Raw genomic sequence first — 27,584 nt, forward strand, 5'->3', positions numbered from 1 at the left:
CTGGATCAACAAAGAAGGGCATTACTGTGCTATCTAGTGTGATAGATCCTGATTACCAAGAGGAAATTGGGTTGGCTTTACATAATGGAGGTAAAGACGAATATGTCTGGAATACAGGAGATTCTTTAGGACGTCTTTTAGTACTACCATGCCCTGTGATTAAAGTCAATGGAAAATTACAGCAACCCAATTCTGATATGACTGCTAACGGCACAGACCCTTCAGGAATGAAGGTTTGGGTCACCCCACCAGGCAAAGAACCACGACCAGCTGAGGTGCTTGCTGAGGGCAAGGGAAATACAGAATGGGTGGTGGAAGAAGGCAGTTCTGAATATCAGCTACGACCACGTGACCCACTGCAGAAACGAGGACTGTGATTGTTGTATTTCTTCATTGTATATGTACATCAAATATTTTTGTTTCCTTCTGTTATGAGCTGTGAAATGTAAATAAGGTTAATGCATTTTGTTTGTATGTGTGTTAACGTATCATGTTAGGCACAAATATGAATCTGTAATTGGCCTTTTTTAGAGATTATATATGGTTAAGAAGATGTGTACAACTGCCACATTGACAAAGGGTAGACTGTGATAGTTGGAGCTGTGTGTCAACTTGGCTGGACCCCAGTTCTATGTGGTTGTTCCCATGATGGAATCGGATGACTGTGTTCTGAGTGTTCTGAGTGCCAATCTGCCCAAGGGGAGTTTCCCTAGGGGTGTGGCCTGCTTCCAGGATATCCAGGGACATCCTGGGAAGAGAGACAATCTTTTGTGGATCAGGACCCTGGTGTGCTGACCACAACCTTCCGTGAGTGAGCAGCCCACCACTCGACCTGGAGATCTTGGATTTGTCTTTCGTTGGAGTCAACAACCAGTGTACTGCCTGCCAGCCTTGAATTTCTCAGCCCCCTGCAGTTGTGGAAGCTAAGGCTGCCTCCAGCCCAACGTTTCCTCCAGGGACTTTGGACTTGACAGCTTCCATACGTTTGGAGGCATTTTCCTAAGATAAATTTCTCTCTCTCTCTCTCTCTCTCTCTCTATATATATATATGTATATATATATACATAAGCTTTGCTGGTTTTTGTTTCTCTAGAGAACCCAGTCTAACACACTCCCTTTTCTTTCCCATGTGTAGATTCAACTATTTGTCTGGTGTTTTTTCTTTTCCATCTAAAGAATTCCTTTAAGTTACACTTGCAGAGCAGGTCTACAGTAGGTCCCAGAGCTTGTTTATTTTGGGAATGTCTTCATTTCCCCTTCATTTTTGAATGACATCTTTGCTAGGTAAAGCATTCTTGACTGACAATTGTTTTCCTTCAGTACTTTATATGTCTCTCCACTGTTTTCTGGCTTTCTGTGGTTTCTGAGTAGAAATCTGACCTTATTCTTACGAAGGACACTTGATAATTCATACTGTGCTTTTCTCCATTTCAGAATGTTTTGTCTTTGGTTTCAAGAATCTTATTATATTGTGTAGTGGTGCAAACCCACTGCCATCAAGTCAATTTCAAGTTGTAGCAACCTCTCCTTGGGTTTCCAAGGCAATATCTCTACAGAAGTAAATTTCTCAGTCTTCTTTCTGAGGAGTGGTGTAGACCTCTTTATATTCCCTCTGCTTTGATTTCATCTAGTTTCCAGGATTTGCAGTCTCAATTCCTATTTAAGTCTGAGAAGCTTTCTATGATTATCTCTTAGAAAATCTTTTCTATGTCTTTATTTACTATATTGTTGTGCTGGAATCCCAAAAATCCTAATATTGGGTTTTTTAATTGAATCCCAAAATTATATTTGGCTTTGTTCACTTTTCTTTGTTCTTTTCTCTTGAAACTTTGTAAGTTCAGTTACTGTGTCTTTTAGTTCCCTTATTTTTCTCTTCTGTCTGCTTGTTGAATATTTCTATTTTTTTAATACTTTTATTTTCCAATTCAAATATTTCTCTTTGGTTGTTTGTTAATGTTTTCAAATCTCCTTAGTTTCTCATATTGTTTCTTAATCTCCATTAGTTTGTTTTCTGAATGTTCTTTGCTTTCTTTGAACATATTTAACATTGTTGTCTGGAGGTGTTCTATTCTTCCTATTAACCTGGTGTCCATTGGAGAAATTTCCATTGCTTTGTGGTTTTCTTTTGATTGGGTCATCTTATCCTGTGATGATATATATACTTGTTGTTGTTGTTATGTGCCCTCAAGTCAGACCCAACTCATAGCAACCCCTCCTTGGGTTTCCGAGGCAGTATTACTACAGAAGTAGATTGCCCTGTCTTCCTTCTGAGGAGTGGCTAGTGGGTTTGAACCGCCAGCCTTCTGATTAGCAATCAAGTGCCTTAGGCACTATGCTACCAGAGCTCCCGAAATATATATATATATACATATATATATTAACATAGGACATCTTTTAATGTCTTACTGTGAAAATCTGGAACTCACCATTTTCTGTATTTCCAGGATTTTTTTTTTTTTTTCCACTATAATTCCACCTTCTTTCCTTAAGTTCTACTAAGGGGCACTCTATCCTGCCGGTTCTTCCAGTGCTGACTCAGCTATTCTGTGGTGGGGTCTGAGGCATTTTCTTTGTTAATATAGGTTCTAATGTGGCTCCAAAGATTTTAGGCATCTTGTGAAATTTTAAGATTCTAGGTGATAACTCTTGGTGTTTTTTCCAAAGTGGCTGATGTTACTGGGATATAAAATTTTCTCTGGGATCTATACGTTGAGTGTGTCTTTTCCTAGATGACTGCAACACAGGGACAGTCTTCCCTGATGTTTATCTGTGGGAGTGTGATACAGCTTGTTTTCCATCTAAAGAATGTGGCTATTGCGTATGTGATGGACTTTTCCACTGGTTGTGGGTAGAGGAGTGGGCATGGCTTTCCCAAAGTGAGGGGATGAGTGCTTTGTGTCTTTTCCACACAGGCAACTCTGAGCAGTCTTTCTTGTGGTGACTGTTTAGGTAGGGAGCTCACTGGTTTTCACTGGGTTACCTGTTTGATATATTTTCTAATCCTGGCTGAAGGATGGGTCCCACAGCGCTTCTGTGGATCCAGGTCCTATTGCCCTTCCACCTCTTGTCTAAGTGGAACTCAATTGCACTCACCTGCAGTGTTTCACCTTCACTGCACCCCTCCCCAAGTGCACATTCACACATCCCTATTTCCCGCTTGTGAATTCCCGAAACTAATCTGCACTTTAATCAGATGGCACTTTCCTTACTCTTCTGAATTTCACATACACATTGTGCTGACATGCTACTGCTTCTCAGTTCTACCCCTACCGAGAAGGATCTTCATTCCTTTTGTCAGACACTTCCAAGGCTATTTTTACCTAGCATCTCAGAGCCAGTCTGTGTCCTCAACGTAAGTCCCAACCTGGATTCTTTATCAGTGGTGATACCTGTCCACATACCAAAATAGCTGCAGAGTTGAGCAGGCAAGTAGAGTGCTTACATCAGCAAATCTCAGTCTCTCTGCCATTCCTGCTCTCTCTCCTGATTTGGTACTCATCTCTGTTCTCCAGCTACTAACAGGAGCTCTGAAATCTGCATCTATGCTTATTTTTATTTGTTGTTTACTGGCTTCACTGTAGGAGGACATAAGGGAGCAACTGTTTACACTGCCACCCTGTCCTTCCTCTAAGTATTACTTTAAAGATCAAAATTAGAAACCAGAAAAATTGAAAATGTTGGACCTGAACTCTTTTCTTATATACACATTCCTGGACATGCTTTTCTTCATAAGCCATCACTTATTGGCATCATGCAGTTTCCACAAAGAGTTGCCAGGGAGTGTGTGACAAGAAAGGAGGGTGAAATAATCTGGAAAATTTGAGTTTGGAAAGTTGCGATGGAGTTTGGACTGTACAAGAGACCTGTCCCATAGTACCCAAGAACTGCCCACGAGAACTGAGGAAAAGCATGTCTCAGGGCCACTACAAGCAATGGTGTGAGCTTGACTGTTGGTTATTGTCTTCTTCAGGGACACTTAATGTAGTACATCCAGGACCTCGCACAGCAGCATCCCAGGAAGAGTGTTGCACACTTTCTTTCCTCCCAGTGTCCCACCTCACCTATCTCCCTTTCTTCAGGTGCCCACTCTGCCCAAACCAGTCTGACAAGGGAACTCAGTAGCCTTTGCATTCAGGTTCATCTTAACTCCAGTACCACCTCCTGAAGGAGACCTTCCCCCACTGTCTAATGAGCCCCTTCCCAGTCACAGCACTGGTTTTATTTGCTTATCACTCATGACCACCCTCTGAAAGGACCATGCTTATTTATTTACTTGCTGTGGTCACTGTCACCTACTAGAAGCAAGCTCCACAAGGACAAGGGCCTGAGTCCTGAGCACCTAGCACAATGCCCAACATGGAACAGACAGGTAATTAACACACTTGGTGAGTTGATGAATAGCGTGGACTGACTGTAGGGAACTTGGTGCCTGGGCGGTGTGAAGGGAGAATCTGGCTATCCAAGGTTCCATTTTCACCCCTTCAGCTACACTACTCTGCCTGCATGGGAGACCAGCTGAGGTCACCTCCCTTTGCCCATGAGGTCTTCTCCAATAAAATTAAAATGAATATGGCATAGCTTCCATTATTACTACCAAGAAAAATGCATCCCCTTCCCTATGAATCAGCAAATAAGTTGAAAACTATTCTTTCCAGAGAAAGGTTGAATGTGAAAATTCTAACAGCCTTTCCTAGGGATGGGAATACTGCAGAGACAACACAATGTAACAGTGCAAGGACACAAAGTTGATGGTCTTCTTTTCCTTCCTTTGCATTCTTGCAGACTTGAAATTTATCATAAACAGACATCTTACATCTTAAAGTAAAAAGCAGTCTCAAACCTCTAGCTGTGACCCTGCATGGCCACCTTCAGGACATGTGGGGAACTGCTCCATGTCTGTCTGCATTCCAGCAACATTCCAAGAGCAGGGGAAAACATAGATGATGCTAACCTGTGAGCTTCCTGAGCTTCTAACAGGGAAAAACTATACAGAACTCCATGAGGGGCTCCAAGACTGGTGGTCCCCTTGTCTGGGCATGTGACCAAAAGGACACACACAAAGAACTTGGTTTTAATGTCAGGTTGGATTAGTCCAAATCTTGCACAGGTCACCTGCTCTCACCATATGGTATCTCCAGGAGTGAAACAATGCTGCAACCTCCCTGAAAGGGTTCTACAGGACATTAAACACGGAAATGAAACTGTTAGTACCCAGCAGAAGGCAAAGACAAACAGACACTGGAGCTTGTTTCCGGGTCCCAGAGCTCAGGAGGCTTCTGTAGACTAGACCAAGGGAGGAAAGATGAGTGATACATACAGGCAGAACTATCACCCCAACCCAGCCAGCCAGTACAGGAAACCAAATCAAACTGAGGTTATGAAAAGTGAGCTACTTTTCTTAGGATCACATGTGTCTGAAAAAGCAGTGTAAAAATGCCTTTACTTAGGGATAATTATTCAAATGTTTAAGTCCAAAATAGGGAGGGGTATCAGGAGAAGCTCAACATGAAACCCACAAAGATAGTGAATTGAAAAAAAAAAAAAAAAGAACCAAATACCCCAAATGAAAAACAGTCTAATATTACATAAGAAGAAATGTAATTACATAAGCAATAAAAATGGTAAATATAAAAAATATTTAATCTCTTAGTAACCAAAGAAATTTCAAACAAAATTACATTCCTCTCCTACCAGGAAGCATACATTAAAAAAAAAATCAATATTAAAGTTGACTCACTAGTGGGGAAAATAAATTAGTATAGTAGGCTTTCTGGAGGGTGATTTAGTAATATTCTGCCTAAATCCTTAAAAAATAACATGGCTTTTTTGACACAGCAATTCAACTTTTGGAAATACATCTTATGGAAATAATTAAATACAAAAACAAAGATTCGGCTGCAAGCACCATATGAAAGGAGAAATCTGCTCTCTAGGTGTAGTAGTTATGTTTATGGGTCATCTTGGCTGGGCCTGGTTGAGTGACTGGGCAACTGGTGGTAAGTTATTCCCCATGATGAAACTGGCAATCAAATCCATGGTGGAATCTACTGTGAGCAGCTGAGTAACTGCCTTAGGGAATGTGGTCTGCTTCCCGTATGTAAGCAGCAGCTTTGGGAATGGTCTCGAGCTTATGGCATGTTTGGACCCTGCATGTAGCCGTGTCATTCAGCAGCCTACCATGCTCTGCCGACCTGGAGACTTACAGTGGACTTGAGTTAATGGCCTATTGTGTGGTTTGGTAACATCAGGACTGTGCCTTTTTACTTGTCAACCTTGGGCTTGGCAGCCTCAGCAGCCAGCAACTGTCTGAGTGAAGAATAGCCTCTAGCTCCAGTGGGCTGGAAGCTGGACGCAGAGCTGAAGCCCAAGGCTGAGGGGCTTCTACCCAATCCCTAGAACTTGGCACTTTGAACTTGGACTTAAAGCCTTCAAATTGTAAGAATAAACTCCTGTTTGTTAAGGCCATCCCATTTGTGGTACATTCGTCAGAGTGGCACTAGGTAACCAGAACACTAGGGGGGATTTCTTAAATAAAGCTACTCAAGGGACTGCTCTGCAGCCAACAGAAATGATGCTGATATCTTTACTGACCCAAACATGTTATGGAAATATTACACAGAAAAAAATTAGGTAACCAAAAATATGTATTTATAACCCAATTTGACAAGTATTTACTTACATGTACATCTACGAATGTGTACAGTAAAGGTATTAAAACAACATACTTCAAGGTGGTAACAGTGGTTGTCTGGGTAGCTAAGACTATGAAAGGGCTTTTATTGTAAAATGGTAGTAGTAGCATCACAATCTAACTTCACAGAGGACAATGAGAATCACCATTAGCACAAAGCTGATTCCTATGAGGTGACAGTCAGACACACCTCCTGCAAAAAGGACCTAGAGGTGTCATCATCTGACTTCCTCCAACTTTGTGAGGGGGAAACAAAAACACCATCAGCAGCATCAGCCTAAGGCTGATTCCTATGAGGTGGAACTAAGGCATGTTGCCATCTTCTAACACTTTATCAATTCTGACACCAACCGTCCCATAGCACTCACTACTTCTCTGTTGGGTTTGATCATTGCTTGCAATGGCCACAGAGAACTCACAGATAATACTCACAATTACAGGGTTTATGAGGTAAGCAATAGGTTACAATTCAGGTTCAGGAACCTCTGGATACAATTCTTCAATCAGGACAGCTTCCTCTTCTGCCATGCCTGCAGGCACGCCTTCTCTTTTACCCTTGGCCTCTGCCCTGCTCACAGAAGTGTTACAAAGCTCTTTAAGCTCTGCCAATAGGTGCACCCCACTCTGCCAGCAAGGCTCCTGCCCAAAGGCACTCAGCTTTCTTGCTCTGTGGGCCAGCAGGACTGCAACTCTGTCTCATGCCAGTTTCTTGGTTTTGTTGCTCTCTCAGCACAGGGAGCTTGGGTTTAAGAATATGCTGCAGTCCCAGGTCATCTCTGTCTTAATGGTAGTGAGATGCCCCTTTTCTGACTCTGAGACTTTAAGCCTAGTAAGATGGCAAAAGTAAGCAATCATCACATTAGATACACCTTGTTTGCATGGTCCCACCCCCAGAAGGATGCCAAGTACCTTATTTACATTATTGTTAGCAAGTTTATCCAATCTCTTTGGCAGGCCACAAGCACCTTACACTTGCATAGTTCCACCCAGTAATCTGGTGGGAGTCACAAAGACCAACGCAAGAAGAGCCATACCAAACAATTCACTGTACCACACCTCCACTCTCCAATATTTTTTCAAAAAATCACTTCTGACACCAGCCATCGTCTCTCCACACAGCACTCACTACTCCGTTTTTAATGAATTCCACAATATACTTCAATGGCCACAAAGAACTCAAGACCACACTTACAGTTAAGCAGTTTATTAAGTAAGTAGCAAGGAGCTCTTGTAGCATAGTGCCTAAGGCATTTGACTGCTAACCAGAAGGCTGGCAGTTCAAACTCACCAGCTACCCCTCAGAAGGAATACTGAGCAATCTACTTCCACAGAGATACAGCCTCAGAAACCCAAGAAGGGGTTGCTATAATTTGGAATCAACTCAACGGCAGTGAGTTTGTTTGTCTGTTTGTTTTTAGAGTACAACTCAGGACCACAAAGCATGTAGGCAAAGTCTGGAAGGCTTCCCTGAAGTAGAGAGCACACTCCTCCCTTCTTCAGTGCAGGGTCCTACTTGCTTGCAGCTTTTCTAGGCCATGCAATTAAGGAGGCCTTTCTCTCTGTGAAGCACATCCCCTTCTCAGTTGTGCAGGCCTCTTCTCAGCACCCTCAGGACAGGATTCCTCAGCCCCCTCAGGACAGGCCTTCTCTCAGACCCCTCAGGACAAGTTCCTCTTGGCACCTTCAAGACAGGCTTCCTTTTGGCTCTCAGCCTACAGCCTCCATGCCATCAGCCTTTCCATTGCCAGCTGACCTAGCTTATATAGCCAGTGCAGTTTTGGTCAGCTTTCTTAGCTGCGTTCCTACCAGCAGGTTTCTGCCATCACTACTGATTCTGCCAGAGGGCCCCTCCTGAGCCTGTCACCACCAGCACTCCACAGGTTACCTCCTAGAAATCTCTTTTCAGTGTTAGAGCCCTTGCCCATGTTACAGATCTTTTGGTTCCTCACCTCCTCTCTGCTTCTTCTCTCTTCTTGCCTCTCTCACCTTTTCTTTCTTCCGTCTTCTCTTTCTGTCTGCAAACTTCTATGAAGTTGGCTGCATATATAAGCAAACTCTTAGTTAATTTCAAGACATGGCCCTCCCACCAGACCTGACCAATCCCCTCTTGGTAGGCACTTCATTTGCATAAGTATACTGACCAATTCTTGTTAAGGTGCGTAAAATAGACCAATCACAGCAGGACAGGTCACAGCACAGACTAGACAAAAAGCATCAAACCACCAAGATGTTTACAGCTTATCAAAGAAATGTTAATCAAAGTGGACAAAAATAACAAACAATCTGGGGTGGAAAACGATGGCAAAGGTAACTCCTCAGGTCTTAGGGAAAAAAAATCTCTCAAATTGTCTTTTTAAGAAACCAAGGCAAAAGGCCACAAAAAGGAACTCCTTTCACCACAGCCATTTTTTCCATTTTGGTTTTATCTTCTGAGGTTGCTACACTGAAAATACACTGCTTAGGTAATAATAAAAAATAAGATAAGATTATTTCTTAGGCTAAACAGGAAAACATTCTGACATGAACTCCACAGAGCTGGGGTAGGAGAAGCAGGCAGGAGACTTAAGCATCAGTACCTCCACTGAAAGCCTTCCATCTGAGTGACAGGAGCTGCCACCCTGCTCAGGAATCTCTATGTTCACAGGGAGTCATGAGGCACTAATTCTCCCCCAGGTTGATCAGAAGGTATAAACAGAAAGAAGGAAGGAAAAGTGGTTATTTCACAAATACTTCCCATGTTATTCAAAGAATTTAAAATGCAAAGATATGAAAACAGGACTAAATTATATACTCAAGCACCTGAAGTAAAAAATCCAAGTTCTTTACAGATCCTAGTGGGGACAAGGGACAGCAAACCATGGAACCAAGAAAAGAACCACATTTGGAATGGTCATAAGATAGATACAGCAAATTTTTTTCTTTATTGAATTAATTTCATTTCAGGGTCTTTTTTCAGGTTTTTATTGTAATACTATATAAAAAGATATATTTAAAAAAATACTCAATGGAACTCATGATTATAAAATACATAAACTCCAAATGATTTTCCACTTATTTCCACATTGCAAATTATAACTTGTAAAGTCTTTCATTCTCCAATACTTCCCCAAAGCCTTTTTTTTAAAGAGTTAAAGACAGTACTCTGAAATGCAGCTTAGACAGTATATCTTTTCTCTCCTTCATGTTTAGCTTTGTGATACTTCAAATAATCATTGTATAGCTCTTTAAAGACGTCTCTCACTCCTGGTTGCAATGAGACCCTTAAGAACTGGATGTCCCGTTCAAGGCAAAGGTCCAGGATGAGATAAATACCCTCCTGCAGAAGTTCTTTCACAGCTGGATACAAAGTCACCTAGGAAAGAAAAGCACATCTTTGGAAGAACAAATCGGGGAAAGAGATTATACATCCTAATCTCTTTGGAAGAACTTACAAGTAATTTCAACTTCAGACAACAAATTGAGAAAAGACAAGATATTCAATTATAAAATATAATTTTGCACATTAAAAAAAATAAATACTTATAATTTGAAAGTTTATATTTTGGAGAAATACAAGCTAACTCAAGCAAAGAAAAACCTGGAATAGAATTTCATGAAATTACTGAAGTAACTTTGCTATTCATTGATGCTGACATGTTTCCAAGGGCATTTTAAAACTAGAATTTTTTAACTTAAAAATCTTATAACAGCCAACTGTATACTGTGTGAAAATCTTCCATACTGTCAGTCACTTCAGCAGTATCGTTAACTCTGGGATGATGGCAACAGTGTTTACTAAAGATTGTAATCTCTATCTCACCCCAGAACAAGGCAGACATGCAGCCTTAAAAGCTCTCAAAACATCAATAGGCATATATTAGTAATTAGATCATAGCATGCTAACCAGCATTAGAAGTGATTAATTAATTATCAACAACAGCACAATGGACCCTAAATTCTTAATTGCCTTAGAATTGTTAACTTTGAGTTGCTTCTCTAGGCCATGTAAGTAAGGAGGCCTTACTAACTCAATAATTTTGAGTTGCTTCTTTATAAATGTCTAACGCCTTGAAAGAGTTAATCCTTTCTGCAAACAGCTCCTAATGAAGGTGTATTTTATAAATGGGAAGTTCAAATCATGAAGGCAATCACTGGGAAATATATTCCTAAAGAAACAATTTGTTTCTGTCACTAAGATGATGCTATTCTTCAAAGTTATGGTCCTTTTCATGTGATAGTTCAAACATTTCTTGACAGGTAATCATCTTAAATTTTACCGCTTTATATACAATGGGAACACCCACAGCCAAAAGCTGGCAGGCCTCTGTGATTTCCTAGTAAGGCAGTGAGTAAGGGAAAAAAAGTAAAACAAAACAAACAAACAAAACAAAAGAGACCTTGATCTTACTAAGAGAGGAATTTGTAAGTTGGTTTCTCAATCATTCATTCAATCATCACTTACTGAACAAATATTCTATAGCCAAAAGTAAACAAGATATAAATGATACAATAGATTTGAACCCCATTTGTCTAAGTGCAGAGCTCATACTCTTAACAACTACATTACAGGGTATCTCATTCTTGAAAATGGAGCAAAATAGCCTAGACCCTAGAGCTTGGTTTGGTACTAAGGTAGACCAGGAGCAATAATACCATATAATCACTTCATAACTTCATGTTTTGGATAATTTATTTATAAAACAACCAAAAAGTAAGATTCTACAACACTATGATCATTATCCAATGAATGAAAACATCTCTAGCTTAAAAAGACCTTAGACGAGTAGTACTAATTATTTACTCTACTGATACATAAAAACGGTTATAATTTTAATGTGGAGGTAAAAGAGAAGAGCAACAGTAATTTCAGTGTTATACTTCCATTGCTGACAAATGACTGCATGGCAGGCACATGACAAAAGGGATGTATATAACAACACATGCTTACCTCTCCTGATAAAACCTGTTCTACAATGGTACCGGCCACAATGACTGACAGATTCCGTGCCACCAATACCTCTTTCACAAAAATCCAAGGGAAATTCAAAGGAGATTTATTCTGCTGCACTTACTATCTAGCATTTAATTAAACTTATAAATGTCATCCAGCTTACACACTCAGCAAGGCTGGTCTGGAGAGATTGATGCTCTCAGCAGAAGCCTCTAATGTTCATGGAATATTTTCTTCATTAGTTAATTTAAAAAAAAAAAAAAAGAAAGAAACATAAAACATAGATTTCACTGTCAATGGGCTCTGGGATGCTTCAGACTTAGGTAATTCCCAAACCCTTTAGTTTTTAAGATTAAAAATAAGACCAAAAACAAACAAACAAACCGATAAGCCTAAATCAGACATGCATAATGAGGCCAGGAAACCGGTGACTTTATAAGATAAATCTCAGAATAATAATTAGTAACTTAAGTGTTCAAATTTTTGCTTCCCTTCTTGGTCTTTGGTTAAATGAAATCACTATGTCTCATGTAAGTCTTCAGTAAAATAGAAAATAACCAGGTTTTGTGTCAGCAAAAGCTTATGTATTAATGACTCAAGTGCCTGGAAAATACCAAGATTCTAGAAAAACATTAAGTAATTCATAGGAAACCAAACAATACACAGGTTACCCCCGCTGCTATGAGGGGCACACTCTTGCACTGCTCTGGCCTTATGGCCCTTGGCAGCTGTGCCTTCATGCCACCTGGCCGACTGTCCACGTAACTGAGGTGAGCAGTCAATGGGCTGAAAGTCATATAGTTGCAATAGATTTATTCTGAAACACACAGGGATGAAAGTTGACACAATGCCAGTTGCTCAGCCTAGTCTCCTTTGAGAAATGCTGATATTGTTAACATAACAACTTTACGAGTGATTTTACTACTGTTCTGAGATTTAATAAGCAGGGGGTGGGGGAATGGGAGTGTGTATTTTATGTAGAGATATAAGACAAAAATAAATGCTTATCTTTACTTGCATAAGCAGATATGTATGCACATGCAAAGAAGAATGTAGCACTTTGTTTAAACCATTTAAACAGATAAGGTTTATATAGCTTCAGATCTGTGAAGTCCTATAGTGAATTTACCCTAGTCCTTGCCCTAGCCCTAAATCCTAACTTTAATTCAAACTTTACACATAGATCTAACTCTAATTCTAGCCCTAAACCTAACTCTAGCTGTAACCCTCACCCTAATTTTAGCACTTGCCCTAGCCCTAACTTTAACCTTAACACTATCCTTAGCCCTAGCCCTAGCCCTAGGGCTATCCCAGCTCTAGTTTTAATGCCAATCTTAACACTAACCCTAAAACTACCCCTATCCCTTGCCTTAACTCAAGCCCTAATTCTATCCTTAAATGTAATAATTACTCTAACCCTAGACATAACCTTAAACCTAACTATAACCCTAACCCTAGACCTAGCCATAATGCTACTTTTCCACCTAACCTTAAGCCAAGATCTAATCTTAACCATAATCCTAACCCTAGCATTAGCCCTAAATGAAAGCCTAACTCTAGCCCTGGCTCTAACTATAACTTTCACCCTGATCTTAATTCTAGCCCATATCCTAAACTAATGCCTAAACTAAACGTTGGCCAAGCCCTAGGCCTAACCCTAAGTTTAGGCCTAACCCTAAGTTCAGCCCTAACCCTAATTCTACCCCTAAGCCTGACCATTTCTCTAACCCTAGATCTAATCCTAATTCTATCCCTAAACCTAACCCTAACCCTAGACCATAACTATAAACTAAACCCTAACTGTAGCTCTAGCCCTAGTCACATACCTGGCCATAGCACTAGCCCTAACTCTCTAACCCTCACCTTCATCCTAAACCTAACACTAACCTCAACACTAGCCCTAGCCCTACCTCTAACTCTATCCTTAACTCTAGCATCAGCCCTAGCCCTAATTCTACCTATAAACTAGGTACTAGGGATAGGGATAGGCTTACAGATCAGGTTAGGGTTGGGTTACAGTTAGTGGTAGAATTAGGGTTAGAGTTACCATTAGGGTTAGATTTAGAGTTAAGGCCAGGATTAGCTTTAGGTCTAGGATTAAATTTAGGTTAAGGGGTAAAATTAGTACTAAGGCTATGATTATGGTTAGGGTTAGGGAGGGTTAGGGAGGCTTAGGGACAGTTAGGGCTAGGTCTATGACTCAGGCTAGAATTACAGTTGAACGTAGGGTCTAAGTTATGGTGAGGGTTGGAGTTAGTGTTAGGTCTAGGGTTAATGTTACAGTTAGGTTTAAGAGTAGAATATAGGGCTAGGATAGTCTAGGGCTGGGGCTAGTTATAGGGATAGGGTTAGAGCTAGGACTAAGTCTAGGCCAAGGTCTAGAATTAGTGTTATGGTTAGGTTTAGGGCTAGGGATAGAGTTAGGGTTAAAGTTAAGGTCAGGATTATGGTAAAGACTAGTGTTCCAGTTAGGGTTGGATTTTGGTTAGGTTTAGGTTACAGTTTAAGTGGTTTAGCTTTAAGTGTATAATTAGAACTAATGCTAGGTTTAGTGTTAGTGTTGGGAGTAGCACCAGGGCTAGGACTAGTGTTAGGTTTAGGTCTATCGTGAAGACTAGGTCTATGATTAAGCTTAGGGCTGGGGTAGTGCTAAAGAGACAAGGAGGCGGCATCTTCTGACCTCCTCTAACTACACAAGATGACAGAATCACCATCAGCAGCCCAAGGCCTGTTTTTATGAGGCCAGACATGCTGCCACCTTCCAGCCCTCTTACTAACCCTGACACCAACCATTCATCCCACGACACTCACCACCTCTCTGCTGGGTTCGATAATTTGCTGCAGTGGTCATACAGAACTCACAGATTATGAGGTTCATTAGGGAAGCAACAGGCTACAATTCAAGTTCAGGAATGCGCTCAGTCTCTCTCAGCTGGCCATTTCACTCAGCAGCCAGCCATATCTCTCAGCAGCCAGCTGTCTCTCTCAGTAGCATGTTTCTCTACTAGCAGTGTATGTCTCTCGCTTCTCTCTCTCAGCAGCACATCTCTCTCAGCTGGCAGTCAAAGAGACTTTCCTCCTCTCTGCCTCTAGGAGGGCTCACTTTAAGCCTGGCAGAGTGGCAAAACCAACAGAGCCCAACACCCAAATTCCACACACCTAAGAGAAAGCGAAGGAGCTCTGGTAGCATAGTGCCTAAGGCACTTGACTGCTAACCAGAAGGCTGGCGGTTCAAACCCACCAGCCACTCCTCGGAAGGAAGGTTGGGCATTCCTACTTCCGTAGTGATACTGCCTCGGAAACCCAAGGAGGGGTCGCTGTGAGTCGGGGTCGACTCGATGGCAAATAACAACAACAACAAGAGAAAGCGAACATTCCAGAAAATTGTTTCATGCTGTGTTTAACAGAAATACCCCAGGTGGATAACTTTAACCATCAGGAGCTACTTAGCTGCTCATAGCAAATTCCACCACAGTTTACAAAGACTATGGCAAAAAAAGCCATACTATGTAATTTACAACACTGCAGGTAGAATTAAGGCTAAGGCTAGGGTTAGGGTTATGTCTACAGTTGGGATACAGTTTACATTTAGGTGTAGAATTAGTATGAGAGCTAGGGCTAGTGTTAGTGTTACGATTATAGTTAAGGTTAGGCTCAGCATTAGGATTAGGGCTAGGACTACAGCTAGGATTAGGGTAGGGACAGGGTTAATGTTAAGATTAGTTACAGTTAGGGTTTGGGGTAGAATTAGGACTAGGTTTAGGTTTCAGGTTATGATTATGGTTATGTTAGGGTTTATGTTAGGGTTAGGGCTAAATTTAGAGGTTAGAATTAGGGTTAAGGGTAGAATTAAGGTTAATTTCAGGGTTAGGGTAAGATTTGAGGGTATAATTAGGCTTAGAAGTAGGGCGATGATTAGGGTCACAGTTAGGTTTATGGTTATAATTAGAGTTGAAGCTAGGGTGAGGGTTATGATTGGGGAAAGCACCAGGGTTAGGTTTAAGTCATAGGGGTAGAATTAGGGCTAGCGATAGGGCTAGGGTTAGGGTATGGGTTAGGTTTAGTGGAAGAATTAGAGCTAGAGATAGGTATAGGGTTAGGGTTAGGGCTAATTCTCATACTAGGGCTACAGTTTGGGTTTAGGTTAGGGTTAAGGACAGGGGTAGATCTAAGATTATGATTAGGGTTAGGGTTAGGAAAAGAATTAGAGATAAGCCTAGGGTTGGTGCTAAGATAAGGGTTAGGGTATAGCTCAGAAATAGGGTATGCTTAAGGTTAGATGTATGGTTAGGGTTAGATGTAGGTCTAGGATTAGAATTAGGTTAGGGTTAGAATTAGAATGATTTCTAGGGTTAGGCTTAGGGGTAGAATTAGGGCTAGTACTAAGGGTACTGTTAGGGTTATGTTAGTGTTAGATTTAGAGTTAACATCAGGGTTATGGTTATAGGATGGGTTAAAACTAGGTCTAATTCTAGGGATAGGATTAGGTTAGGGTTAGTATTAGCATTAAAGTTAAGGGTTAGGGTTATGGTAAAAGGTCACATAGGGTCTTCGGAATTTTGAAAACAACACACCAATATTTCAAAGTGAGACACTGTTGAACAATGTATTACCCAGAATATTGAGTCATCGTGCCAGATACTTGAACAAATTTGTTTGTGCTTTCTCTCTATGAACAAATCTACCTGTGTCTCCTTGTTGTCAACTTTTGAGTGTCTGAGCACAGCACAGTTTTTCAGGCCCATAGGCGACCACACTGTATATCAGGTGATCCCACCTACCCCTGGCCACAGTTGACAGGATGAGGGACAGGAGCCTGGCAAAAGGTCACCAACCCAGGGTCTCTCACCCCACCAGAATATTGTCTCCTCCTACCACAATGTAAACTTGGTCTCTCTATATGATCCCCAGAGCTTAAAACAGGGTTGAGTAATGTTAAGTTAAAATAGTCAATGTTGGACTGATGGGCACAAAAGGTGCACTGAGCAAAGCAGGCTATGTCAGGAGTATGAACTAAAAATCAAGGAGGAACTATGATATCATGAGGAAGAGAGGTCTGTGTGCAGGTGAGGTTACACATAGCAGACAGCATGAGTTAGGATCAAGGGGAAAGAGGAAGGGGAAAGAGTTGAAGTAAGGAAATGAATGGAGTGAGGCAGAAAGACACAAATCAGACCACGCACTCTCCCTAGAATTGGGTCTTGTGAGGCTGTGTATGAGGTAGCCTCCAGCCTTCCCTGACCTGCTTCCCCCAGGCTGCCTTTCACCAGCACCACACTGGCTAACCTGTCTCCCAGCTGCTCAGGTTCACACTGGCTGTGTCCCTGCCCAGAATGCTCTCCTCTAGACTTCCCCACAGCTCACTCCCTAGCTTCAATGAGATTCTGATCAAAAATCACCTTCTCAGAGTCTCTTCTTGACACTCCAAAACAGCAACTGCCATCATTCTCTATCCCAACATTAAATACCAAGGTTCCATTATATATTCACTTATTATCTGTTTTCCCCACTAAAGTGTAAGCTCTCTGAAAGAAAAGATTATGCCCATATTTTCTTCACCATTACTTTAGTACACAGACCAGTGTCTGGCACCAAGTAGTTGCTCAATAAATTTGTGTTGAAAGAAAGAAAGGTAATTGAGTCACATGAATGACAGATCGAACGGAGAATAGATCCTGCTGCTGAGGGACCCCAGGATCCTGAGATCTAAAACTTTTCCTTCTAGGTTCCATAAGCTTGGTCCTAGAGAGCTGCTGTTCTTGGATCTCAGTAATGTTTCATCTCCCTCATCACTCATGAGAAGGAGCTCTGGTGGCAAAGTGGGTAAGACATTTCGTTGCTAACCAGAAAGTCAGCATTCAAACCCACCAGCTGCTCCATGGGAGGAAGACGAGACAATCTACTTCTGTGAAGATTTATAGCCTTGGAAACTCCATAGGGATCACTGTAAGTCAGAACTGAACTGACAGCAGTGGATATCACTCATGAGACTAACCAAAAAAGGCCCCAAAACTTGGAGCAGGAAGACAGAACCAATGATAACACCTTCTACGTAGCAGGCCCTGCTGTGCCCTCTATGCTGTCTCATTCTATCCTTATAACCCTGCAGAGAGACTGCTGAACATCCCAAAATGCAAACAGGGAAGCCCCCTACAACAAAGAATTACCTGGCCCCATATGTAGGAATGCTGAGGATGAAAATGCCTGCTACAAAGGACTACAGATGGAAAAAAGTGAAGAGAGACATTTAAGCTAGATTTTACCTTCTGTACCTCTGTCACATACTGGGACACCATGAAGGGGGAAAACACAGTAAACTCTTCCGCTTTGGCTGCGATGTGGCTATACATCCTTTCCACCCGGCGCGCACACTCTAAGACCACCATCAGATCATCCGTGCTTCCTACCAACATGAAAACATTGCCAAACTGGTCAGTGTAAACAGTGCATTTTATGCTTTCCAATTTTACACTTTTAATACAGATAGAAATTAACCTGGGCCTTCCATTTTTTTTCTAAACTCTTTAATTGGTCTATTTTATAGCAATAAGGGAGAAAACCAAACCAAACCCAACCAATTCACTACCATCGAGTCGATCCCAATTCATGGCAACCCCTCCTTGGGTTTCTGAGGCGGTATCTCTATGGAAGTAGATTGCCCAATCTTTCTTCGAGGAGTGGCTGGTGGATTTGAACCTCCAGCCATCTGGTTAGCAGTCAAATGCCTTAGGCACTATACCACCAGAGCTCCCACGGGAGAAAAGATATGTCCAAATATTTATCTATATAACTAAGAAAAGAACACTTAAAATACTCAAGAGTCTGTGGGCTTTTTTAAGTGTCTAACTAGAATAGATAATCAAGAATTTTTAAGAAGAAATCTAGGGCTGCTGTTGTATTTAAAAAGAGATGGGTCTCTATAAGGAAGCCTTAAAATGGGAAAAAATGGGAAATTACCTTGAAGGAAAAAAAAAAATGTTTACTGATACTGTATGGTTAAAAACATAAGATGCCTTAATTCTGTCTTTGCCACTTTAAGTTTCAGAAATTGTTTATATCGGGTTATCTTTTTACAGGCAGATAAAGAAGACACATTACCATTACTAGATATCCTCTTGTATTCTCATTTCTGACTTCTTCCCATCTTAAGATGCCAGGATTACCCAGGCCCTTCCTGACAAACTTCACCCAAGAATTCTAGATAACGAAAATGCCCTCACTTTTCAATATATACCCCATTGCCCCAGGGTATCATGCACAGGAGGGAAAATCCCATTAAGCATCAGAGCACATTCCTGGCTTTCATGCAGCATAATGACATACTGATTTTTATAAAATTCTAGAAAATGCAAACTAATTTATAGAGACAAAAAGGAGATTAGTGGTTACCTGGGGCTGAGGAATGGACTACAAAGAAGCAAGAGGAATCTTTTGGGAATGATGGAAATGTTCTTTATTTTGACTGTAGTGGTAGTGGTTTCACACATGCACTTGTCAAAATTCACTGAATTTTATACTTTAAATGTATATGGTTTGTTACACATAAATTACATCTTAATAAAGATGATTTATAAAAGTGCAAAATACCTTTTTGAAGACTCTGAATATACGTACAAATATCTTATTTGCATATATGCATTTTTTTCTAGATCAATTTAATTTTATGGAGACATTATGTAAATTGTTACCATTCTCACTGGACATTTCAATAATAGGCAGTACACTTTAGTGATGTCCTTTAATATTTACGATTTCTTCTCTCAGTGTACCAAAACCAAACTCATTGTCATTGAGTCAACTCAGAGCGACCCGTCTTTGGGTTTCCAAGGTGGTATCTCTATGGAAGTAGACTGCCCATTCTCTCTTAGGAGGACTGGCTGGTGGGTTTGAAACACCAGCTTTCTGGTTAGCAGTAAAATCCCTTAGGCACTATGCCACCAGAGCTCTCTCTCAGTATACTCATGCTATTTATTACATGGATATCTAGCAGTTGTTACTTCAGCCACATATTTAATGTATAGTCATTTAAAAAAAAAAAGTATTAGATATCAATAAAAGTGATAAGACTCCCTTCAGTTAAGTAAATAATACATATAGAGAACCAAGTCTTGGTAGATTAGAGGTGACCATGCTGACATGGAGCCACAGGTGTGGAACTTGCTCCCCGGCTTCCCCAGGAAATGTGGCAAAGGACTGTTCCCAGCTGCAGCAGGACACCACTGTGGTGGAGTGCACCCAGGGCTTCCTCTCGCCACTGCTCAGCATGGCCCAGCTCAGTTCAATCTCTGTCCCTCTCTTGTCCAGGCCAACATCACTACTCAAATGGAAGCTCGTTCTTGCTGAGATCAAACAGTCTTAGAGGCCTCAACACAGTATGTGAAGACAGCCACTACCAACTGGGCTGACATGTGAGATGAATCTTATCTGCCCATCCTGGTCCTAAATATACTCACAATATGAAACAGACATGTGATATGCACCAGCTATAGGAGAAAGGGAAATATACAGTAATTTGGGAATTGCAGTCCAGTGCCAACTATGCTTTTTCGCAAAAGTGGATTGACTGGGTGGGTCAAGTTCAAGTAGCTTTTGCTTAAAGCTTTAAGTTTGAACCTATTAAACTAGTTCATAATGGTGGGAAGAAGTTGAGTCCCATTCAGATATTTCTTACAGGGTCTCTGCTGACCCCCTCTAAGCTATCAGTTCCTGAGCATCCCATCAAATATCCTATCCTTGCACTTAGCACACTATACAACTGGGGTTGATAGACGGTAGGCAAACTCAAGACAGAGAAGTTTTAAAATATAAATAAAATCTCACTTTATGTGCAAACTTTTTAAAAAGAAGAATTTCCTGAAAATTAAAAATTCACCAAGAATCCAAACATTTTAGAGCTGAAAAACGACTTGTAAACATAAGTTATGCTGTTGTCATATGGCAGTGTTTGTGTCATTGGTAAACAATATGGCCCTGTTAAGGTCATGCTGGGATAGTGAACTCCAGGAATCCTCCCTGAAATCACTTTTTAATCTCACTTCTTTTTTTGTATCTTCCCTCTAACCTAAAAACTCCCATAGGGCAGAAGTGGGCTGTAGTCATCTCTATATCCCCTGAAGCAGAGTGCATGCTCAATAAATATTTCCTAAGTCTAGATATTATTTTTTCTCAAGAAAAATAACTATTTCAATTAGGACATACATTCCTTGTTTTAGATACAGTGAAAAGTGACAGTTTGAAATTTAAAAATTACTTTGAGTAATCTGAGTTTTTTCTTATTTAGGCCCAACTGGATAATTTTATTTTTAGTCACACATTCATTCTCTGTCAAATACATCTGAAACCGTGTATCTGATACTGTTACTTTGAATTACCTTTGTCTTTCTGTCGTCCTTCATGCATAACTGAAAACACCAATCTATTAAAAGAGTTCAAGAAAGAGGGAATGGCTTTCAGCATTACCTGTAACAATAATAGACAAAGGAATACAAAAATATGTAAATAATTACACATTAAATTTTTTTCTATTTTAAAGGAGTTCATACTTTTTTCTTTCTTCTGTATCTAATTGTAGCAATTTCCTCTCCCCCTAAACTTTCCAGTATAATTGCTCACCCACTCTTGTTATTTGACACTTTTTGACCCTTGTTTTAGGGATCTGGGGCAAGGCTTCCATCAGCCTAACATCAGGAACCTAATGAGGCAATCCTGGTTTAGAATTTGTAAACTATTTCTAACCATTCTGAAAATGGGTGAAATAAATAATAATAACCAATTTATGCAAGTATAATTGTAGTAGGAAAAAAGATTACATGAAGCAAATCTACCTAAAATGGGGAGCAAAATGTCTCATTTAACAGTAACAAAAAGATTTAAAAGACACCTCTTTTATGCTATCGTTAGGTCAATGGTTACAACTACCCACTATTTCTATACTTTACAACACAGTAGCCACTAGCCACATGTGGCTGCCTAAATTTAAATGAATTAAAATTAGATAAAAATTAAAATTTAGTTTCTTCATTGCAATAGGCATATTTCAAGACATATGTGGTGAGCAGCTATCATATTGGATGGTACAGAAATAGAACATGTCCATCACGGCTAAAAGTTCTGCTCAACAGCACTGCTCTAATTCTTAGAAGGAACAGAGAGTAAATAAAGTCTTGCAATTATTTTCCTTGGTATAATTTATCCAACCACATTTCTTGATAACACAACACTATATCATTCATAGCAAATTAGACTTTTGCAGCATATTGAGAAAGAGGTCATTTTTGCAAAACTATTCAAGAGCTTCATCAAATGTCCCAAAGAACTCTCCTAATCCTTTACTGTCCTATTGATTAAAGGTATATAAACCTAGGGCCAGAATACTTGGATTTAAATTCTGACTCATTACATGACCATAGGCAAATTAATGAACTTTCATGACTCAGTTTTCTCATGTGTCCAATGGGGATAATAATAGATTTTCAAGAAGATTGAATAAGTAAAGACATCCACAGCGCTTAGAAAGTACTGGCTGCTGATCTTTCTGCTGAGTATATGGCTATGCTGACTTCTTGTTATACCTTTTATCCTTTACCTAAGCAGTTTCTAACCTGGGATTTACATGAATCCATACCTGCTATGAACATCATTGACATAGTATCACACATCAGCATGATGTCTCTTTCCCTCATTCAACTCCATACACAAGTGTAACCTACTATTGTTTGTCAAGTCATTCTTTTTTACAATACCATGTCACTACCCTTGTCAATTGTTTCGTTAAACTGTCCAATTCCACTAAATGGTCACTTGTTAATAGTTCTGGAGGAGATTTAAGCACTTTCTAGTATTATTTTCATTGACATCATAAAATCCTGCATCTTCTCCAAGACCTGCAATTTCAGTCTGTATTTGATTTGCATAGCATTTATATTGTACGGACACATTAAAATCTAACAATCAGCAGACAGATATAATAACAAAGATGCTGACAAGATGAGCAGGGCCCAACTGGGGAAGGCACTGGAGTGAGGTCCAATTTTGTAAGTACTTGATTTATAAGAACACAGTTTTTTTTAAACCGCATTGCTGGCAAGTCTCTATCCTTAGAATATCAAAGCACTTAACATTTGAATATACATGTGTGTGTATATATATTTATACACACACACATGGTGGTGTAGTGCCTAAGGTATTTGACTGATAACCAGAGGCTGGCAGTTCAAACCCACTGGCCACTCCTTGGAAGGAAGACTGGGCAATCTACTTCTGTTAGAGATACTGCCTCAGAAATCCAAGGAAGGGGCACTATAAGTCGGAATCAACTCGACAGCAGTGAGTTTTTTAGTTTTATGATAATATTGATGAGAACAATGGTTTGCGAATTCAACAACCTTTTTTTTTTTTTTCAATTGTGATTTGGGTAAAAGTTTACAAAGCAAATTGGTTTTCCATTCGACAATTCATATATATTTTGTTTTGTGACACTGATTGCAATCTCTATAATATAAACAGCACTCTTCCCACTTCCCTTCTGTTTACTACTTCCCTTAGGCCTTCTTTCCTATCCCTTCCTACCTTTCGAATTTTATCCCTTGGCAAATGCTGCCCTCTGGTAGCATAGTGCCTAAGGCACTTGACTGCTAACCAGAAGGCTGGCGGTTCAAATCCACCAGCCACTCCTCAGAAGGAAGGTTGGGCAATCCTACTTCCATAGTGATACTGCCTCGGAAACCCAAGGAGGGGTCACTATGAGTCAGGGCCGACTCGACGGCAAATAACAACAACAACAAGTATAAGATTCAGATGTACCGCGGTGAAAACTGGTCAAATCATTTAGCCCCTTTAAGCTCCAGCCTCAGTTTCTTTATCAGTTAAATAGGTTACCACTTACCTCACAGGCTTGCCATAGGGGTGAAATGAGAGTCAGAGCAAATATTCAATAAAAGTTAGCTGAACTGGAATCTTTCCTATGGGACATTTACTCCTATTCTGAGTTTACTTTAAAAGGCAGAATACTATAAAATTAGGAATTCAAGGTGTCTCACTCCCTATGCACATTTGAATTATAAACCCAGAAGCAAATCTAAGTAAACATGTAGACGTAAAAACAGAGCAATTTCTAAGGAACTTCCTTGTGTACAACTAGTACACAACATTGCTCAAAGCGCTGAATTCACTCCAATAATTTAGGTGTGGATATCAAGCATTCTTACGCTTGAGAAAACCACTCTGGCCCTGGAAATCACTAGAACCAAAAGTTTGCTTAGCTAATCACTATTTTTTTTTTTTTTTTTATTGCAGCTTGGGTGAAAGTTACAAAGCAAAATAGTTTCTCATCAACAATTTATATATGTTTTGTGTCTTGACCTTGGTTGCAATCCCCTCAATTTTCTGAAAGCTCTCTTCCTACTTCCTCCCTGGGCTCCCCATTTCCATTTGTCGTCCTTTCCTGCCTTCTGAGCTTTGTTTTCAGGCAAATCTTGCCCTTTTGATCTTATATGATTGATTATACCGAGGAGGACATTCCCCCTCAGTGTTATCATTCACTTCTTAGGCCTATCTATTGTTAGGCTAAAAGTTGTTCCCTAGGGATAAGTTCAGTTCCAGGCTTGAAGGGTATCTAAAGGCCACAGTCTCAGGAGTTCCACCAGTCTCTATCGGACTAGTAAGTCTGGTCTTTTTTACATTTTTAAAGTTTGTTCCACATTTTTGTTTTCTGCCTCTCTGTCCAAGACATTCTATTATGATCCTGATCAGAGCAGTCAGTGGTGGTAGGCAGGCACCATCTAGTTCTCCTGGTCTCTGGATTGTGGGGGCTGTAGTTCATATGGTCAATCAGTCCACTGGAGTAACTGTTTCACTGAGTCTTTCATTTTCTTCACTCATCTTTGCTCTGGACGAGGAAAGACCAACAGTTTCATCTTAGATGTCCACTCATAAGCTTTTAAGGCTCCAGTTGCTATTCACTGAAATAGAATAATGTCTTTGTGGGCTATTTTATGCCAATTGACCTAGATGTCCCCCAAGCCTAGTGAGTCATTCCATCAAAGTTTTTTATTATGGCTAAGAAATTTTCTTAACTTTATCCCTACATGCTCTACAATATCCTTGAATATATTTCCTCAAAAACCAAACCAAACTCATTGTCATCAAGTCAATTCCAACCCCTATTAGGTTTCCAAGATTGTAAATCTTTATGGAAGCAGACTGCCCCTTTTTCTTCCACAGAGTGGCTGTGGGTTTGAATCACTGATCTTTTCTTTAGCAGCCAAATGCCTCAAACCACTACACTACTAGAAAGAGAGCTTCTTAGATATATTTATGTTGTTGTTGTTGTTGTTATGTGCCGTCAAGTTGGCCCCGACTCATAGCGACCCCTCCTTGGGTTTCCAAGGCAGTATCACTACAGAAGTAGGATTGCCCAACCTTCCTTCCGAGGAGTGGCTGGTGGGTTTGAACCGCCAGCCTTCTGGTTAGCAGTCAAGTGCTTTAGCCACTATGCTACCAGAGCTCCTAGATATATTTATAGCATACACAAATACAATTTGGCAGAAATATCCTCTGCCAAACCTATATATGCTCATGAGTATACTCTCATCCACCTTCCCATATCTGTTCAATGTGCATGTCTACCTATGTATCTACTCATAGATGTGTTTGTGGCTACTATTACTGCAGAACTGTGTATGTAATACACAATAAAGGTATTTACCTTTGTTGTCTTTCACTCTTGTGCACCTCCCAGTAGCAAATCACTATTTTTATCATCCTGTAGCAGTGAAGTTTTACTTCTTTTCTGAAAATTGAAATCACCCTGTTAAAAAGAAAAAGCTGCCTGATGTACTTCTTCCTTTTATCCCTCACCTTAGGGTGACACTGCAGGATTGAAAACAGCACGTTGTGAATCCTTGGAAAGATGCTGCCATACTCCGAAGGCTTCAGATGATCCACAGGCACTGTCAGGAGAGTGCTGAAGGCCAAACTGACGTGGTGAGGGTTGTAAATGACCTCTTCCCCCTGCCGCAGCAGCAAAGCCAGGATGTCTAAAATAGGCCCAACAACTGTGAGGAGCAAAGACCGCTCCTGGCAAGCCTCTCGGTTTTGCAGCTACAAGGACAGGAAGAGAAATAAAGATGACTCTCCAAAGAAATGACGGAAGACCAGAAACACTGAGTGACAGAGGTGAACATGTCTAGTCTTCAAAATGTAGGTCAACAGTAATGTGAATTCTCCAGGGCTACCTGCTAGGGACTTAAGCATTTTGGCTCACAATTTTTGTTGGATTCATCCACCATGAAAAGAAGCTATTTCTTATACAAGAATTAATTCATGCAATTTTTCAAGAAAACTGCAATTTTGGCTCACTATACATCAAATATATATAATAATATTTCTCCTCAAAAGGTCTACAATTGCACTTCATTTGTTAAATTTCTTAAAAATCACCTCTAGTTAAAGACTCAATTATTGTTCTAGAATAAAGGGAACAGACTCAAGACAGGAAATAGATCAAACTCTTACACACAAAACCTTGAAGTCCACATGTGATTCTCTCCTCTCACATCCTACCATCACTAAAACACATCCATGAGGTCTTTTGGGGCCCTCAACTCTCATCCTACGCCTCATCATGCTGACTTTTGTGCTGGTTATTCTGGTGGTGCTGACTTCTTGTTGTACCCTTTTAACTTACATACGCAGTTACTAGCCCTGTGCTTATAACAACTAGGGCCTGTTATGAACATTGCCAACACTGTGGTCACACACCAGCAGGGTCCCTCTCCCCACTAAACCCCACATGCTTCTTCTTATGCTCACAACACCTGCTAGCTACAGACAACATGGCTCACCTACTAATTATCTACCAATGCAGACTCACAGGAAAATGACAAACCAACAAAACAGAAAAATGGTAGAGAACATGAAGTTTATTTCTCAGAACCTCCCAGGTAGCAAAGTCTCAAATTAGGACTGATGAAGATAAAACAGATATTGCTCTTTAAGACTGTTCAGTTCAGAATCTTTAACCCATCCACTGCCATCAAATCAATTCCAACTCATAGTGACCCTATAGGACTGAGTAACACTGTCCCATAAGGTTTCCAAGGCTATAAATCTTTACGGAAGCAGATTGCCTCATCTTTCTCCCACAGAGTGGCTGGTGGGTTCAAACTGCTGAACTTTTGGTTAGCAGCTGAATAGTTTAACCCCAGAGTCATCAGACTTCCTTTTCACAATCTTTAGAGGACAAAAAAACAGAAACATCTTCAATTCAAACTAGGCTTTTGTTCTAGTGACCATTGTGTATGTTGATACAATGCAAAAATTTTACATTTGAGTAAGATTATAATAATAACCTCATATCTACAATCGAAAACCAAATCTAACTCACTGCCACCAAGTTAAATCTGACTCATAGTGACCCCCATGAGGTTTCCAAGGCTATAAATCCTTACAGAAGCACATTGCTTCATCTTACTTCCATGAAATAGCTGGTGGGTTCAAACCACTGACCTTTTGGCTAGCAACCAAATGCTTTAACCACTGTACCACCAGAGTGCCTTTATATCTACTACCCAAATCTATAAAATCATTTTTTTCTCATTGTACCACAGGCCTAAAAAAACACCCATCCACCCACCCATTTACAAATGAATCCATGCACTAAACTCATCACAAAATCTCTTGTGGAAAGAGACAAAGAAGCCCCAGAGTTCTTTCTCATCTGTCTTGTTAATAATAGGCCTCCACAAGTAGCAACTGGGATCTTGAAAGCTTACAAGCAGCCATCTAGATACAACGATGGGTCTCTCCTTGTCCAGAGCAAAGAAGAATGAAGAAAGCCAAAGATTTGAAACCTAGAACTATACAGTTGCTCAAGGAAAATTTAGGGTCAAACTTAAGGGCCCTAATATTTGGTATAAATAGACTACCAAGCATAATTCAAAATGCACCAACAGCAGAAGAGAA

At 40.3% G+C, this 27,584-nt stretch overlaps 1 protein-coding gene across 1 annotated transcript in view; it reads right to left on the reverse strand.

Annotated features, from left to right (window-relative positions):
• Positions 1 to 9,845: 9,845 nt before the first annotated feature.
• The window catches only part of URB2 (URB2 ribosome biogenesis homolog), a 72,751-nt gene continuing 55,012 nt past the window's right edge, over positions 9,846 to 27,584 (reverse strand). The window contains exons 6-9 of the mRNA XM_007938518.2: positions 25,479 to 25,721; positions 20,993 to 21,080; positions 17,885 to 18,024; positions 9,846 to 10,043 (exon numbers count right to left, since the gene is read on the reverse strand). Of these exons, the coding sequence (XP_007936709.1) occupies positions 9,846 to 10,043; positions 17,885 to 18,024; positions 20,993 to 21,080; positions 25,479 to 25,721 (669 nt within the window). The remainder of the gene's footprint in view (positions 10,044 to 17,884; positions 18,025 to 20,992; positions 21,081 to 25,478; positions 25,722 to 27,584) is intronic.

This window comes from Orycteropus afer, unplaced genomic scaffold (assembly GCF_000298275.1).
Source record: "Orycteropus afer afer isolate SDZICR_OR568_19922 unplaced genomic scaffold, OryAfe1.0 scaffold00050, whole genome shotgun sequence".
Lineage (NCBI taxonomy): Eukaryota > Metazoa > Chordata > Mammalia > Tubulidentata > Orycteropodidae > Orycteropus > Orycteropus afer.